Consider the following 17,731-nt stretch of genomic DNA (forward strand, 5'->3'; position numbering starts at 1 on the left):
CTCTAAGAAGGGGTCTGTCTGCAGCCTCACCTAAACCCTTCACGCAGCGGGCTAACCACGGGAACACGCCGCTCCTCTCGTCCAAAATCCGGTCGCCCACAAATTCCGGCGCCTCCGAGGCCACGCCCCTTCCCTTCCGCTTCCGGTGTCTCTCCAGTCATTCGGCCCAGCACCCCGGTTCCGGCCCCACGGGGTCTCGGTTCCGGGCTCGTTGCCCCGGTTCCCGGCCCCGGCTAGTCTGTCGGGCCGGTCCGGCCGCGCGCAGCACCGGTCGGGGCTCGGGGCTCCCCGGGCCCACCCCAGCGGCCCCCTCGCCCTCCGCCGGCCACGGCCCACCTCGCTCCCCGGCCCGCGCCGCCTTCACCGCCCATGGAGTCCCAGTGCGACTACTCGATGTACTTCCCCGCCGTGCCGCTGCCACCACGCGCGGAGCTGGCTGGGGACCCGGGCCGGTACCGGGCGCTGCCCCGGCGCAACCACCTCTACCTGGGGGAGACTGTCCGCTTCCTGCTGGTGCTGCGCTGCCGGGGCGGCGTGGGGTCCGGCGCCGGAGGCGGCCCGGGCTTGGGCTCCCGAGGGGCCTGGGCAGAACTGGCGACCGCCCTGGCCGCCCTGGCCTCGGTCAGCGCCGGAGGGGCGCCCGTGGGCGGTGGCTCCGGCGACCAGGATTCCGAACCCCCGGGGGGCGGGGACCCTGGTGGTGGGGGGTTGTTTCGAGGCTGCAGCCCCCTCCTCACCCACGGCCCGGGCCCTGCTACCTCAGGGGGAGCGACCACGGTGAGGAGCTCGGGGCGACACGGTACAGGGCGGAGGGGCGGTCTGCTGGGCTCCAAAGACCGGAGGGGAGAGGGACGCTGGAGGGAAGCGGGAGGCCGATGACGGGTGAGGAGAGGGGAGGGCGAGAACCACGTACCGCGGATCTTAAAGGGAACGCTGGCGCTGCGGGCGGCCTTGACTCTTCTGACCTCTTCACCCTTTTCACAACCCAGCTGCCTGTGGAGGAACCAATTGTGTCCACAGATGAGGTCATCTTCCCACTCACCGTTTCACTGGATAGGCTGCCCCCAGGGACACCTAAGGCCAAGGTAAGGCTGGCACGGGGTGTTGTCGTAATTCAGACGCCTTTTCTGAGGCTGGCTGTGTGTCTTTTCTCTCGACTGTGGTCCTGTGTCCCCTGTGCTCAGATTGTAGTGACCGTGTGGAAGCGGGAGGTTGAGGCACCAGAGGTCAGAGATCAAGGCTACCTGCGCTTGCTGCAAACCCGATCTCCTGGGGAGACCTTCCGGGGCGAGCAGAGCGCTTTCAAGGCCCAAGGTGGGGAGGAGAATGCAGAGAGGAAATGCTGGAGTCTGGAATTTGGGGGACATTGGAGGGGTGATACTGGCAAGTGCCCAAGCTGGAGAGAAGAGCAAGATTAGAACTGTGGGTTGGAATGAGGCTCACCCAGCCCATCATCTCTTGCCTCCGCCCTCTCCTGCAGTGAGCACCCTGCTGACTCTGCTGCCTCCTCCAGTTCTGAAATGTCGCCAGTTCACTGTGGCTGGAAAACACTTGACCGTGCTCAAGGGTGAGCAGATTGGCGGCTCAGTTCTTGGGCAGCAGCAAGGGCACTGACTGGGTGTCAGTTACTCTGGTGGGGACAGATCCATTTTAGGGGGGAAAAGGTGGGGTCCAAGGGGTCCAGATACTCTGAGCTGAGCTGGTTACCTCCGACAGTGCTGAACAGCTCCTCCCAGGAGGAAATTTCCATCTGGGATATCCGCATTCTCCCAAACTTCAATGCCAGTTATCTGCCTGTCATGCCCGATGGCTCTGTGCTGCTGGTGGACAATGTCTGGTGAGGTCCTGGGGAGGGGCAGGGCCGCACAGTGGTGGGGATGGGGGCAGGGCCGAGAGCTCTGGTGTGGAAAGATCCAGCTCTGGTCCCTTTCTTCTGAACTAGTCACCAATCTGGGGAAGTCTCTATGGGCTCCTTCTGCCGGCTCCCTGGTACCTCTGGCTGCTTCCCCTGCTTGCTTAGTGCTCTGGAGGAACACAACTTCCTGTTCCAGCTCAGAGGGGGTGAGCAGCCCCCTCCAGGGGCCAAGGAGGTGAGTATACGAGACTGGTGTGTTCAGGAGAAAGGGTGAGAAAATGCAGTGGGAGGAAGAGGCCAGGGGGTTGACTAAGGGGAGAGGGAACCTCTGATACATGTGATGTTTCCCTTTGTCCCTCTGGCAGGGCCTAGAAGTTCCCCTGATCGCTGTGGTTCAGTGGTCCACGCCGAAGCTGCCCTTTACCCAGAGCATCTATACCCACTACCGGTGAGTTTGTGGGACACCCCACCCTGGCCCCGCCTGGGTACCATCCTGTTCATCTTTGTTTCAAAACACACACATCCTGCCTTCCTCTCTCTCTCATTGCTTCTAGCCTGCCCAGCATCCGCCTGGACCGCCCGTGCTTTGTGATGACTGCTTCTTGTGAGTCCCCTGTTCGGACCTACGAGCGTTTCACTGTCACCTATACGCTGCTCAACAATCTCCAAGACTTCCTTGCTGTGAGGCTCGTGTGGACCCCGGAGCACGCCCAGGCTGGTAGGTGGCTGCCAGGCCTAACCTTGTCCCGAAGGAGGGGAGGGGAAGGGAAGCAGTCACAGAGATGGGTGACTGTGGCCGGCTGCTTCGGCTCTGAACCGGGGTGGTCTCCATGGTGTCACAATGGAGAGTTTAGAGAGGCCGCGGGGCAGAGTGATTTTAAGGGCCTTGACACTGGAGCTGGGCTCCCTGGTATGTTTGACTTGTACTTCTTCCACTTCTTAGCTGTGTGACCTTTGGTAGGTTACTTAATCTCTCTGAGCCTCAGATTTCTCATCTCTCAAACAGAGAAAATAATACCTCGTGGGGCTGTTACAGCGACTTAGTGAGTTAATATTATGTGAAGTGGTTAGAATAGATCTCAATACACAGTAAGTATTAGCTACTGTTATTTATAAAATTCAGCAAACAATAGCATATACTCAGTTTATTCCACAGAGTGGCTCTGAGGATCAAAACAAGACTGTGCTCGTGAACGCCCTCTGCAAACTGAGGAACACCATACAGATGTGTTTCCCAGCCCCTGTTTCTGTCCCCCCCAGGAAAGCAGCTGTGTGAGGAGGAGCGCCGGGCCATGCAGGCAGCCCTGGACTCCATCGTCTGCCATACACCCCTCAACAACCTCGGCTTTTCCCGGAAGGGCAGCGCGCTCACCTTCAGTGTGGCCTTCCAGGCTCTGAGGACGGGGCTCTTCGAGGTGGGCTGGTGGGGGCCAGGCTGTGTGCTGGGTGAGGCAGAGCGTCAGGTGGAAGGAGTCAGGGCCGCTGGCTTCTGTGGCTGAAGCATAATGGGTGGTGCTACAAAGCCGTGCGGAGGGAAGGTGGAATTTAGATCCGACTTCGGCCTGTCAAGTGGGGAAGATGACCTGAAAGGAGGTCCGGGGCCTGGAAGCCGAGCTGGGTGGCTGATCCATGTCTCCCTACCCCAGCTGAGCCAGCACATGAAACTGAAGCTGCAGTTCACCGCCAGCGTGTCCCACCCTCCGCCAGAGGCCCGGCCTCTCTCTCGCAAGAGCAGCCCCAGCAGCCCTGCTGTCCGGGACTTGGTCGAGAGACACCAGGCGAGCCTGGGCCGCTCTCAGTCCTTCTCCCACCAACAGCCCTCCCGCAGCCACCTCATGAGGTACGGAACCGCGGGAGGGGTGCCAGTGGACTTGGTAGAGGCTGGAGTTGGAGAGGGAGCAGGGAGGGGCCCTGGGTCCAACCAGAGCTCATAGCCTCTGCCTTCCCCCAGGTCGGGCAGCGTGATGGAGCGCAGGGCCATCACGCCCCCCGTGGCCTCGCCTGTCAGCCGCCCCCTCTACCTGCCCCCGGACAAGGCTGTGCTCTCTCTGGACAAGATCGCCAAGCGCGAGTGCAAGGTCCTGGTGGTGGAGCCCGTCAAGTAGCGCCATCCAGCTCTCCTCCCTCTCACACTCCTGGAAATCAACAGCCCCCGGAGCGGTGCTCCCTCCAGGCTGTGCCTCCCCTGGGATGCCTCCCACCGAGGGTGAGGAGGCCCTCAGGGCCGCCTGTCTGTGTCTGCTGATGAGGGACGAGGGAAGAAGCTGTGAAATGGACAGGGATGGCTGCGGCGTGAAGCCAGCAGTATTTCCCGGACCTCCTGGGGGGGCTGGCCCCACCCCTCGGCCAAGGCAAGGGCTCCAGGAGCTCCCTTGCCCCCTGCCTTGCACCCTGGTTCTAAGTTTACAAAGTGTTTTCCTCGTTCCTTTAAGTTGTCTTCCCTGCCTCTGACATTCCCTCCCTCCCTCCCACCCGCAGGGCTGAGATCAGAGGGTGGTGATGGTAAAGGGACCCGACAATGACATGACCCTCCTGTCTCAGGTCAGGGGAGAGAGCTTGGTGGCCTCCCCTCGTCCTCATGTTTACGTTTGCAGTCTGAAGCACTTTATGTGGGGTTTTTTGGTTTTTTGGGGTTTTTTTTTTGGTTTGTCTGTTCCTGTAACTTATTCTCCAACTACTGCTTCCAACTGAAATAAGACTATTAAATACCTGTTCAGGAGGGAGAAGAATGACTGTTCTTTGTGTGTTGGTGGCAGGAGCAGAGAGCCAGGGGCTCAGAAAGATTTCCTTTAGCATGTACACCAAATAGCTCCCCTCAGTTCCCTTCCCACCCATTTTCTTTTTCTTCTGAGTCCCAGTTTTAGATGTCTAGAGGTGGCCTTGCTCCACTCCTCTGGGCTGAGGCCCTAGAAGCTGGAAGACACATGGGGTGTGACCCTCCTCCCCCAATACACACGACACATCCCTGGGCCTGGGAACATCAGACTCACGTTTATTAGGAGGGAAGGTGAGGAGAGGGAGGTCCCCTCGCCCTCACTCTCCTTAACATAGTACAGAGTCCCCAAGCCTCTGCCCTTCCCGGTAGGGGTAGGGAAGTGGGTGAGCAGACAGCCTTAGTTCTCAATGGCAATCAAGAGAGAGGCGGGGGGGAGGTTTGCGTCTTCCTCATCACAGAGGCTCACGGCCCCATCCACCTCTGCCCCTCGCCCTCTGGCAGGCTCACACGTCAAGGGGCTCCCGGCCTCGGTTCTGCCTCTTCACCACAAACACCCTCTGTCCCGACACGGTCACCAGCAGCGTGTGTTCTCCAAAGACCACTGGAGGGGAGACACACCTTCCCCCGCCCCGGGAGAGGGAAGGGAGCAGAGAGTTAGTGGGGTGCGAAGGCCTCCCTGGGGGTCACCATAAACTGGCTGGGCTCCAAAGCCAAAGAAATTTGACAGTTCCAAGCTCAGAGATTTGAAGATGGGAGGTCTCCATTAAATCCCCTTCTCTTGCTTTCTCATAATTCTGATGCAGGGGTGAATACCAAGGGGAACAGAGTGGCCAGAACCAGGGACCCCAGGGAGGTGGTGGGCGGCTGGTAGGAGACAGGTGCTTTTCCCTAAGAGAAGCCTCGGGGAGCAGCACCCCCCAACACCGTCACCAGGGCCAGGGGCTCACCCGACAGGCGCTTGAAGGGTACGTTCATGCTGTGGTGCAGCCGGAAACCGCAGGCCGTGCTGACCAGCTCAGAGATGGCGCTGGCTGCCTGCTCGTCATTCTCTAGATCCCCAGATGACTGCATGCAGACAGAGGAGGGAAGATGGCAGGAATTAGGGAACAGAATTGGGAGAAAATTCCAAGGACACTTTGGCTCTAGCACTTGTACCTGCCTCCACTTTCCAATACCCCAAGGTCACCCCCGGTTTTGGAAAGACCCACCTGAAAACTGCCCTGTGACGTTGTTGCCCCTCTTGATGCCATCCTGTTTGTCAACCTTAAAATACCGGTCTTCCTCCTGGGAAGCAGTGACTCTCATCCATTTCTTTACTGACGCTGTTTTCCTAATCCCTGAATCTTGATTTCTCTCCCCGTTCCCACTTATTTGATAAAATCACATTCTCAAACATCAGTGCCCACCCACCACAGACTTGTCCCAGGCGCCATCTTTTCCTGAGTCTTCCTGTTTGTTGCCCTGTCTGCAGAATCTGAAACATAACATCCCCTTTGTCCCTGAACCTCTTCCTACTACCTAGCCCTTGGGTAATGATGTCACAGTGGCCTGGGCTTCCTCTTTTCTCGTGATGATCTCAACTTCCTCTTCCTACCTCCTCAATATGGGCCTCCCACTGAGTCAAATTCAGCACGCTTTGCTCTCTTGGACATTCTGTACCTCAGTTACCTCATCTGTAAATTGGGGACAACAATACCTATCTTATGGGCTTGTTGTGAGGGTTACGAGAGCATATTAGTAAGATGCTTAGAGTAACTCCTAGCATTATATATTTAATTGCTATTATTCTATATCAAACTCAGTGTTTAAAGTTAAGCCACCAAAACTCCCCTTACCTCTCCCCCTCCCCAATCAACTTCCTTTCTTAAGTCCCTGTTTGTTAAGGCACCATAATTCTAGGCTTGAGTTCAAAGTCTTACAGCATGGAAAAGTTATCTCCTCTATTACCTATCTCTAGTCATTACGAAGACATATCGATTCTTCCTTTAAAAATCTCCTCTCTCCTTGCTCCTTCTCACTGCCACCAGCTGTTTCACACCTAGATTTTGGCAACAGCATCCCTGCTTCTGAATCCCTCTCCTTCCGGCTCATCTTTACACCTAATAGAACAATTCTGCTCAATCACTTCATCAGCTCATGTTTCTGTTCAAAAACCCTTCAAAGCTCCTATTACCCCCCAAGATTAATCCACAGGTGTTAACCCAGCCTTGAAAGTCCTCCACAATCAGATCTTTCCTTAACATATCCTCTTCTTCCCCCAAACACTTCCAAATCTTTTCAACATAAACCCACCAGCAATTCAGACAGGCTGATGTCACACTCCTGCAAATATGTCCACCTCCCAGCCCTGAATATGCTCTTTCTTTTCTGCCTGTTCACAACCATCCATCTTTTAAGGCCAGCTGAATTCTTGTCTCTTCCAAGAAAGTTTCCTTGCCAAAACACAAGTTATAACACAAAGGGCTGAATCCTTCACTCTCTGGACTCCTTCAGTTATCTTTACCACGTGCAATACTTTAGCTGAACTTTTAACCTTAAGCCTTGTCTCTCTAGCTGAACTTTTAACCTTAAGCCTTGTCTCTCCAGCTAGATTGAAAACTTCTAGAGCACTGACACTATATTGTACTGCAGAACAAAATACCAAGCCTCTTCAATAAATACCAAATAAAGACATACTCAAGAATAACTCAGGTAATGTCAGTTATCAACAAACCTGTAACTACTTTGGCTTTGGTAAAGTCAGTAAACCTCTTTTACCTCAAAACAGTTACAGGACTAAGATTCCAGAGATAGATTAATTGATTTAATTCCTGAATTTAATTCCTATATGCCAGGCATGATACCAGGTAAAAATCAAGAACAGAGACAAATCAGGTTAAACTGGGCAACGTTAGAAGGCATCATCGGGCGATGTGTATTGGAGGAGCCCCCCCTCCCTTTTCCAAAACGCACCGCCAGCACTGCGCCTTCACTCAGCACCAGGTAGCCGAGCTGGTCTGGGATTCGCTCCAGCCCCTGGGTCAGTGCAGAAGTCTAGTGGGTAAAGATGCAATCAGTGAGCAGCAGGCTAAGAGAACAGCCCTTGGCAAACCCAAGAACAGCCCTTGGCAAACCCAAGACTCTCTCTTGACAATGGCCCCCCAGGCCTCTTTCCCCAGCCAGGGCCCTTCCAGACCCTCTTCCCTCTACATGGCCTTCAACACTGATCTTCCTGAGCCTCCGTCAGTCCTCACTCTCTGCCCCTGGGCTCCACCGGCCTTCCACACCCCACCTTTGCTACCCCACAGACAACTCCCCTCAGCCCGGTCTCCAATTCCACCTGTGGCCCGCCGCTCCCCCTCAGATTACTCCCCAGCCTCTGTACACCCTCCCACCGTCCCCTGCTCAGCCCTCTACGTCGCCACCCCTCCATCTCCATTCCCTCTCGGTCCCGGGTCGGATAGGAGGTGAGGGCGGAGTGCAGGCTCAGGACTGGGCGACCAAAGAGATGGGGGGGCAGGGACACCGAACCCCCGGCGCGTAGTCCCGCGCATGCGTTCTCACTCACCATCTCAGCCTTAGGTGCCGGGGGGCGCTCACTGCCAGACGTAGCTTCCGGCTCCAGTCCCAGGTGACGTGATTCCACCCGGCGGTCTCCTCCTCCTGCCTTGCACCGCCCGACTTGAGTCCCGCCCCCAGAATGCGGATTGGAGAGTGGCTACGTCATCAGACTTACTCTGCCAGTGTGGAGCGCCGCTTCCCGGAGGCGCACGCGGATTGGCCGCAGACCCTCTTTAACATTCATCTCCTCTTCCCTCAGCCCCAAAGCGCCGAGATAGGGGGGCATGTCGGCGGAGGGGCGGGCCTGGGGGGGCGGGGCCGGAGGGAGGAGGTTGGGCTAAGGGTTTGTGCCTGCGCAACAGAGGCGGCCCGGGTTCCACCTAGGGCTAGACCGCCCGCAGTGGGACAGTAAGAGAATAGAGTAAAAAAACGTGAAATGCAGATGAAGAGCTATTCAAGTGCTACTCTTGTGCCTACTCCCGGCAGCTAAGACAGAAATTTGTTCCCAAAGTGGTTTTTTGTCCCGGGATTCTGTAAGAAACGGTGTGATGGTGCATTGATCCCTCGCTAGCCAAGGCAGCTGCAATACTGAATATTCTCTGCCAGGAATAATTAGAAAATGACCTTGGAGTCATTTTTAAATATATGAGTGTCATAGAAATTTTTTGTTTTAATTTAAATAGTTTTTAGGGCTGCTGCAATGTTAATGTGGGTGAGGGAAAATGATAAGTAGTAATAAAACAGTCAATACTTGATGAGCATGTGGAGAAATTGGAGCCCTCATACATTGCTGGCAAGAACGTAAAATAGTGCAGTTGCTGTGGGAAACAGATTGACAAGTTTCCTCTAAAAGTTAAATATAGAGTTACTATGTTTATAAATGAAAATTAGATGTAGAAAAGTTAAATATGACCTAAAAATTCCACTCCTAAATACATACCTAAGAGGATTGAAAACATACATTCACACAAAACTTGTACACAAATGTTTATAACAGCATTATTGACAATAGTCCCGAAATGGAAGCAACCTAAATACCCATAAACTGAAGACTGGATAAATGAAATGTGGCATGTCCATACAGTGGAATATTATCCAGCTATAAAAAGGAATCAAGTACGGATCTGTGCTACAACATGGATAAACCTTGAAAACATTATGCTGAGTGAAAGAAATCAGACACACAAGGCCACATATTGTCTGGTTGTATTTATGTGAGATGTCTACACTGGGCAAATCCAAAGAGACAAAAAGCAGATTAGTGGTTGCCAGGAGCTGAGTGGAGGGGGAAATGGGGAGTGACTAATGGGTGTGAAGATTCTTTTTGGGTGATGAAAACGTTCTGGAATTATAGAGTGATGATGGTTGCACAACCTTGTGAATGTAATGAAAACCACTGCATGGTGAAGCTTAAAAGGGTGAATTTTACAGTATGTGAATCATATTTCAACAACATAAAACAAAGTGTTGTTGCTTGAGGAGAAAACTAATTAGAGAAGATGGATGCCTTTTTTAAAGATGAGGTATGATTATAATATAAAATTTAAATTGGAGGAGGATGTAGAGAAAGTTCTGTGGGGATGCTTGATTTGCAAAGCCTTCCCTGGCCTTAGATATTGATGACAGTTTGTGGTACCAATTATTATTATTTTTTTTGCACATACTGGTTCTGAGCGTTTTCATCTGTATACCGGCCTAACCCACTCATCCCAGATACTATACAGATGAGGAAGTGGAAACAAGAGAGATTGAGCCTTGCTCACGGCACACAGCTGGCGACTGGCAGAGCCAGATTCCAGTCTAAGTCGGCTGGCGCTGAGGCTGATGCTTTTTCCATTGCTCCATTGGCCAACTACTTTTTTTTTTTTTAAGCTACATTTAATTTTACCTCAGAAATTCCCTGTTCTCCTTTTACTTAACACAGAGGAAACTTTCACAGGACATTGCTCATCAGCCATCGTTAGAATTGTTTCATTTTCACAAACAGCTTGAATCATACTACTCATGTAGGGAGCAAAGGTTTTCATCCTTTCGTTCAACCGGTGTTATTGAGCACCTTCTATGTACCAGACTCTCTTGGAATTGAAGATACAGCAGTGAATAGAAATAAGACATATTTTTTATTGTTTTCAAGTTGTGAGGAAGAGGGTGAGTCAGATAATAGATAAATATATTAAGTGGTGAAAAGTGCTATGAAGAAAAATGAAGCAAAGTTTCCACTCACAAGACCCAGACCTAGTGAATTCTGTAAAACAGACCTTATTAAAATAATTCCTTTCTTTCCTTAGCCTCCCCACAGTTCAGTTACTTTTCTACAATCACCTCTTTTTGTTCTATCTGGTATAAAAGCACATAGATCTGGCCATTTCTTTGGGTCTTCATTTTCTTGTGAGGGCTCCCACGTCACGTAAAACTTGTACTAAGTAAGCCTGTATGCTTTTCTCCTGCTACTCTGTTTTATGTCAATTCGCAGACCCAGCTGAAAACCCTAAGGGGGTAGAGGTAAAAAAATTTGCCTGCCCTACACTTTGAAGGTACTTCTAAGGTAGGGTGAGTATTTAATTTTGAACAAAGCACATTAGCCTCCATGATGTGGATGGGCTTCATCCAACTGGTTGAAGATCTTAAGGAAAAAGACTGAGGTCTCCGGAAAAGAAGGAATTCTCATCAAGACTTGAATAACATAGAAACCCTCCCGAGTCTGGCCTGTTGCCCTGTGGATTTCACACTCAAAACTGCAATATCAGCTCTTGCCTGAATTTCCAGGCTGCTGACCTACCCTACAGATTCGAGACTTGCCAGTCCCCACACTTTGTGAGCTAATTCCTTAAAATAAATACTCTCTCTCTCCCTCCACCCCCCTTCGCCTTATTCTCTGGAGAACCCTGACTAATACAGTGGTTAACTTATGGCTGGTTTCTGTGGGCTTGGCATCTTTGCTGCCTCGGTTAGCATTCTTTTTCTTTTCGATTCTGATTTTTTTGGGGTGGTTGTTGTTTGCTTTGAAACTAGACGTCCTTGCCTCTTATTTTCCTAGTACCAATTCTTACCCTATCAAACAGCCATCAACAAACTTCCCAACCCCAAGTCTGCCTTTCTTGATTCTCTTAACCTTGACCCACCCCTTCAACCAACACTTTTCAAAGACTACAGTGCAATTAAATTTTTAAAAATTAATTTTTAAAAAGACTATAGGGTAAGAGTCAGAGTCATGTGCTTTGACCCCATAACTGCTCAGCTTGTAAGTGAGCGAGGCAGGCAAACAAAGTGTCACAGTGACGTGTAGTAAGTGCTACAATAGAAATGAGCCCCTTAGGACCCATGGGACAAGGTGTGTGCATTGGGAGGGGTCGAGTTGGGGGTAAATTTTAAAATGTGTGGTGTCCAGTCAGGAGGCTCTGCTAGGCTGAGAGACGGGGTGTTGGGATCATTTGGAAACGGCTTAGAAAGGAGGAGGCCAGCTCCGCCACTGGGATGGACAAAAACACGTTATTTCACGCCTCACGATTTGTTCCCTCCTTTTCAAAAGAAGAAAGGGCAAAGAGCTAAGTTAGAGACCACGAGGCCGAAACAAAAAGTCTCTAAAAACCAGAAGGAAATCCTGGGAGCAGCTGGAATAATATAGAAAAAAAATATTCAATTTGTAGGTTAGCAACGTGCTAGGTACTGAGGTAGACACTGGAATTTCAAGGTGGACCAGGTTCTCATCTTCAAGAACTCATTGTCTAAAATAAGCTCAGTGAGCACTCACCAGCGTATTCTTTTTTCTTTCTTTCTTTCTTTTCATTTTATGTGTATTTACATAATCGAAAAATTAAATTGTGGCTATTACAAATGCTATGTGTCATCCAGTTTGCACTGTTCATAGTCATCAGTTTTCTCCCATGTCAGTGTCACATCTCCCAGTCTCTAAGGCTACTTAGCATTCCAGGATTCAGGTATCACAACTGATCTAATCGTGCCCATTATCTTCATCATAATATTCTTAATATTCTTCCTCAAGGTATACAGATACTTGCACAGCGAACTCCCTCAGGGTTTCCGTCCAGTTTTCACCTTATCCGAGAACCTGATCCCGTCCCCTTGATAGAAAACAGCACACCCACCACCACCCTGACCTTCTACATCCTCTCACCGGACTTTGTTATTAAACTTTATTCAAAAGCAGAAACTAACACACCATTGTAAAGCAATTATACTCCAATAAAGATGTTAAAAAAAACTTTATTCAAGCATAATATACATACAGGAAAAGTTCACACATCATAATGTACAGCACAGTACCTCTTCACAAACTGAACGCACATGCACCAGCATCCAGATGAAAAAACAGCATTACAGCTCCCGAAGCACCCTTCTTGTCCAGTCTCAACCTTTCTCCCATGGAGAAAGGGACTTCTAACAGCATTGAGTCGTTTTGCCTATTTCTGTACTTGACGTAAATGGAATCACACAGAATGTACTCTTGTGTGATTGACGCCTCTCATTTACCATCAAGGTTGTGTGATTCATTCATGTTGCCATGTGGGGGTTTCGTTCGTTCATTCTCATTGCTCTATAGTGTTTCATTGTGTGCATGTGACACAATTTATTTATCCATCCAACCATTGATGGGCACTTGGGTAGTTTCCAATTGTGAGTTATTAGGACTAAAGCTTCCATGAATGATCCAGTTCATGTCTTTTGGTGAACATACGTACACATTTCTGTTGGGTAAATACCTTGGGGTGAAATTGCTGGGTCACAAGACCTACTTTATTTTTTTAAGATTTTTTAAATTATTGAATCTTTTATGTATTAATAACAGTGTGTATGTATGCACACACACAGAGAATGAGAAAGAGAGAGAGAGAGACACTTAGATCTTAAGAAATAGAATATTACTGCCATAGACCATTCAGGCGGCTATAAAAGAATAGACTGGGTGGTTTATAAACAACAAACATTTATTTCTCACAGTTCTGGAGGCTGGGAAGTCCAAGATCAAGGCACTAGCAGATTTGGTGTCTGGCGAATGCCCACTTCCCATTTCACAGATGACATCTGTGCTGTGTCCTCACATGGTGGAAGGTGTGAGAGGTCTCTGGGGTCTATTTTCTTTTTTAATAGATCTTTATTGGTGTATAATTGCTTCACAATACTGTGTTAGTTTCTGTTGTACAACAAAGTGGATCAGCCATATGCATACATATATCCCCATATCCCCTCCCTCTTGAGCCTCCCTCCCACCCACCCTATTCCACCCCTGTAGGTTGTTGCAAAGCACCGAGCTGATCTCCCTGTGCTATGCTGCTGCTTCCCACTAGCTGACTATTTTACATTTGGTAGTTTATATATGTCCATGCTACTCTCACTGCCCCAGCTTCCCCCTCCCTGCCGTGTCCTAAAGACCATTCTCTGTGTACGTCTTTATTCCTGCCCTGCCACTAGGTTCATCAGTACCTTTTTTTTTTTTTTTTTAATTCTGTATACATGCATTAGCATACGGTATTGGTTTTTCTCTTTCTGACTTACTTCACTCTGTATGACTCCAGGTCCATCCACCTCACTACAAATAACTCAATTTTGTTTCTTTTTATGGCTGAGTAATATTCCATTGTATATATGTGCCACATCTTCTTTATCCATTCATCTGTCGATGGATACTTAGGTTCCTTCCATGTCCTAGCTATTGTAAATAGTGCTGCAATGAACACTGTGGTACATGTCTCTTTTTGAATTATGGTTTTCTCAGGGTATATGCCCAGTAGTGGGATTGCTGGGTCGTATGGTAGTTCTATTTTTAGTTTTTTTAAGGAAACTCCATACTGTTCTCCATAGCAGTTGTATCAATTTACATTCCCACCAACAGTGCAAGAGGGTTCCCTTATCACCACACCATTTCCAACATTTATTGTTTCTAGATTTTTTGATAATGGCCATTCTGACTGGTGTGAGGTGACACCTCATTGTAGTTTTGATTTGCATTTCTCTAATAATTAGTGATGTTGAGCAGCTTTTCATGTGCCTCTTGGCTATCTGTATGTCTTCTTTGGTGAAATGTCTGTTTAGGTCTTCCACCCATTTTTTAATTGGACTGTTTGTTTTTTTTGATTTTGAGCTCCATGAGCTGTTTGTATGTTTTGGAGATTAATCCTTTGTCCATTGTTTCATTTGCAAATATTTTCTCCCATTCTGAGGGTTGTCTTTTTATCTTGTTTATGGTTTCCTTTGCTGCGCAAAAGCTTTTAAGTTTCATTAGGTCCCATTTGTTTATTTTTGTTTTTATTTTCATTACTCTAGGAGGTGGGTCAAAAAAGATCTTGCTATGGTTTATGTCAAAGAGTGTTTTTCCTATGTTTTCCTCTAAGAGTTTTATAGTGTCTGGTCTTACATTTAGGTCTTTAATCCATTTGGAGTTTATTTTTGTGTATGGTGTTAGGGAGTGTTCTAATTTCATTCTTTTACATGTAGCTGTCCTGTTTTCCCAGCACCACTTATTGAAGAGGCTGTCTTTTCTCCATTGTGTGTTCTTGCCTCCTTTGTCATAAATTAGGTGACCATATGTGCATGGGTTTACCTCTGGGCTTTCTATCCTGTACCACTGATCTATATTTCTGTTTTTGTGCCAGTTCCATACTGTCTTGATTACTGTAGCTTTGTAGTATAGCTTAAGTCGGGGAGCTGGATTCCTCCAGCTCCATTTTTCTTTCTCAAGATTGCTTTGGCTATTTGGGGTCTTTTGTTTTTCCATATGAATTGTAAAATTTTTTATTCTAATTCTGTGAAGAATGCCATTGGTAGTTTGATAGGAATTGCATTGAATCATTAGATTTCTTTGGGTAGTATAGTCATTTTCACAATACTGATTCTTGCAATCCAAGAACATGGTATATTTCTCCATCTGTTTATGTCATCTTTGATTTCTTTCATCAGTGTTTTATAGTTTTCTGAGTACAAGTCTTTCGCTCGGGTCTATTTTCAAGGGTGTTCAAGCCATTCATGAGGGCTCCACCCTCATGACCTAAGCACTTCCCAAAGTCCCCACCTCCAAATACCATCAAATTAAGGATTAATATGAATCTGGCAGGTTGGGGATGCAGAGAGACACAAACATTCAGTCTATAGCAACTATCAACTCTTTGAAACCCTTTGTGTGTCTCTCTATCCCATCCCCCTCTCTACCCCAGAAGTAACCACTATTTCAAATTTTTTTTGTCACTTCCTTGATCTTCTTTATCATCTTGAGATAGATTTCTAAATAATACATAGCTTTGTTTTTCATGTTTCTGCCAAAGAAGTGGTAAAACCTACATGCTTTTATACCAGATTGAGCAAAGAGGTGATTGTGGAAAAGCAACTAAACTGTGGAAAGACAGGAATTATTTTAATAAGGTCTGTTTTACAGAATTTTCCAAGTCTTAACTTCCCATCCTTGATGATAAGAATGTTACTTTCCTTCTGGTAGGAGGTGGACACATCTTCCATATGAAGGTCTTATCTCCTGCTTTCAGGAAGAAAAAGGGGAGAGTCAGAGCATCCTTCTTGCACCTACTGGTAAAAATACCTTTAGCGCAAAGTAATTTTTATGTCAAAGAGGCAGACTTTGGGGCAACGTATTCTGGTTTCCTTCAACAGCAACATCTAGACTGGTGTTTGACCAGACAACTGGGCACACAACCTAGCCAAACTGGCATATAAAATGAACCATCACAGCCACAAAACCCCAAGAGGGCGGGTGCCCATTTGCTGTGATAGTTTTCATGGCAGCATTCATACCTGGGCCTGTAAAAGTGTTCTTGGACTTCACTGCTATGTGTGTGTGTTGCAGGGCGGTCCCCACACTAACAAAGAATTCTTGGGGCACCAGCTGGGAGTCTGAGAATTCAACAAAATTCCACTCAATTCTAACACTGTCTACCTAGAGATAGCATCAAATTACACAGTTTAAGGGCTCAGTCTACAAGACTGCCCCATCCCCCAGTTCAGAGACCAGTCAAAGCCCAGGTTAACACCTGTGTTTTTGATCAACTGGCTCTAGATTGGAGGTTCCAACAACCCCCTCCTCGGGTTTGATTAATTTGCTGGAGTGGCTCACAAAACTCTGAGAAAGATTTTGCTTGCTAGATCACTGGTTTATCATAGAAGGATGGAACTCAGGAAGAGCCAGATGGAAGAGAGGCACAGGGCAAGGTATGGGGAAAGGGCAGCGAAGCTTCCATCCTCTCTCTGAGTGAACAATTCTTCCTGAATCTCCAACCCAGAAGTTCTCCAAATCCCGTCCTTTTGAGTTTTTATGGAGACTTCCTTACAGTCATGATTGATTGAATCATTGACCATTGGTGTAGGAGGTGGGGATGGTGAGACTGAAAGTTCCAACCCCCTAATCCCTTGGTTGGCTCCAATGACAACCAGTCCAGAACCTCAGAGTCACCTCATCAACATAACGAAAGACACCTTTGTTGCTCTCCTCACTTAAGGAAACTCTAAGGGTTTTAGGAGCTCTGTGCCAGAAATGGGACAAAGACCAAATATATATTTTTTATCATAAATCACAGTATCACAGGTAGCACTCCTGAGTGATCCTTCCCACTTTCCCTTTTTTACCCCTGCCCCTACTCAGGAGTATTATGGGATAACTGAGCAAAAGGGAAGGAATGTGCTTTGTAAGAACATATCTTGGAGGAAGCTTGGGGAACCAGAAGGGTAGGAGGCATTTGGGGACTGGGACCTGGCAGCCTGCAAGCGCCATGTAATGTTGCAGAGTCCACTTCCTTGGTTCTCTGTGGCCAAGAGGGGCCAAGACTATGTGACCTATGCAGGCTCTCTTAAAGCCCAAGCCACCTCCATTTCTCAAATTTAGTAGTATGTGAAAACCAAAGAGAAGCAAAAGCAGGGTTCCAAAATTGTGGCACGATTGAACTAGATACATTTAACAAATGAATGCTTTTAACAGGGAGACATTACAAACCTTTATAATTTTGATAGTCATGCAATAATTGCAGGGTTTACAAAGTTAATCCTTGAGGCAGGATGCTGTAATGAGACACCGGTTAAACTGTAGGCTGAAAGTCTCCTTCCTTTATAGTGGGCATGTCTCTGGCTGAAAATATGACCAACCCCCTTTCGGGGACTGTTCAAAACCTACATTTGGGGCTCTTCATGAATGAGGCCCAAGAAAAGAATCCCTCTCGCTTTGGCTAGGCTCCAGATACAGCTTTAACATGCCTCAATTTCTAGTTATTCTTATGACCCTAAGGAAGGGGTCCCAGACAGAATTAGTAATGTGGTCATGAGTCACATCCTCAGCCCTGGCCACATACTTTTTTTCCACACTCAACTGAATTTACAGTTCCTTCTAGGACTATACGCTTCCCAGGACTGGAAAAGATTCATTCATTTATTAAGTTAGCTTAAATCATCTAAGATCCTACAGCAGTCTGCTTTTCCTGTATTTGGAAATACTAAAATTTAGGAAAGTGTACTAAGTTCAAAGTTCATAATGCTTTGAAGTATTTTTATGCTCTGAATGTTTACATTTTCTTGTCAGTTTCTTGCCATGTGGTAACTATACAACCTGCCTAAAGACGAATATTTTTCTACTGGTATTTCAATTTGTGACCTAAATGTTTAGACATTCA

The 17,731-nt window shown here is 48.1% G+C and overlaps 2 protein-coding genes and 1 long non-coding RNA gene across 8 annotated transcripts in view; 1 reads left to right on the forward strand and 2 right to left on the reverse strand.

The window, feature by feature from the left end:
- The window catches only part of LAMTOR4 (late endosomal/lysosomal adaptor, MAPK and MTOR activator 4), a 57,199-nt gene that overhangs the window by 7,834 nt on the left and 31,634 nt on the right, over positions 1-17,731 (reverse strand). For 3 of the 6 annotated variants that reach the window (XM_033426507.2, XM_033426506.2, XM_033426504.2), the window contains exons 3-7: positions 8,287-8,415; positions 7,524-7,604; positions 5,519-5,636; positions 3,228-3,350; positions 914-993 (exon numbers count right to left, since the gene is read on the reverse strand). In XM_033426507.2, the coding sequence (XP_033282398.2) occupies positions 914-993; positions 3,228-3,350; positions 5,519-5,636; positions 7,524-7,604; positions 8,287-8,415 (531 nt within the window). Of the gene's footprint in view, positions 1-913; positions 994-3,227; positions 3,351-4,831; positions 5,173-5,518; positions 5,637-5,779; positions 5,962-7,523; positions 7,605-8,118; positions 8,263-8,286; positions 8,416-17,731 lie in introns of those variants that run through there. The other 3 variants (XM_033426508.2, XM_004268888.3, XM_033426509.2) reach the window with 3 other exon arrangements.
- On the forward strand, positions 21-4,584 carry TRAPPC14 (trafficking protein particle complex subunit 14). The gene is made up of 11 exons (XM_004268887.4): positions 21-777; positions 990-1,085; positions 1,185-1,314; positions 1,481-1,567; positions 1,717-1,837; positions 1,943-2,090; positions 2,221-2,303; positions 2,410-2,573; positions 3,116-3,270; positions 3,502-3,695; positions 3,807-4,584. The coding sequence occupies exons 1-11, from the start codon at positions 370-372 to the stop codon at positions 3,958-3,960; spliced, it is 1,740 nt and encodes a 579-aa protein (XP_004268935.1). The 5' UTR covers positions 21-369; the 3' UTR covers positions 3,961-4,584.
- Positions 6,155-7,517, reverse strand: LOC117200947 (uncharacterized). The gene is made up of 3 exons (XR_004482778.2): positions 7,138-7,517; positions 6,864-7,104; positions 6,155-6,670 (listed from the first exon to the last, which is right to left on the reverse strand). It is a non-coding gene; the product is annotated as an uncharacterized LOC117200947 (long non-coding RNA).

The sequence above is a fragment of the Orcinus orca genome, chromosome 16 (assembly GCF_937001465.1).
Source record: "Orcinus orca chromosome 16, mOrcOrc1.1, whole genome shotgun sequence".
Lineage (NCBI taxonomy): Eukaryota > Metazoa > Chordata > Mammalia > Artiodactyla > Delphinidae > Orcinus > Orcinus orca.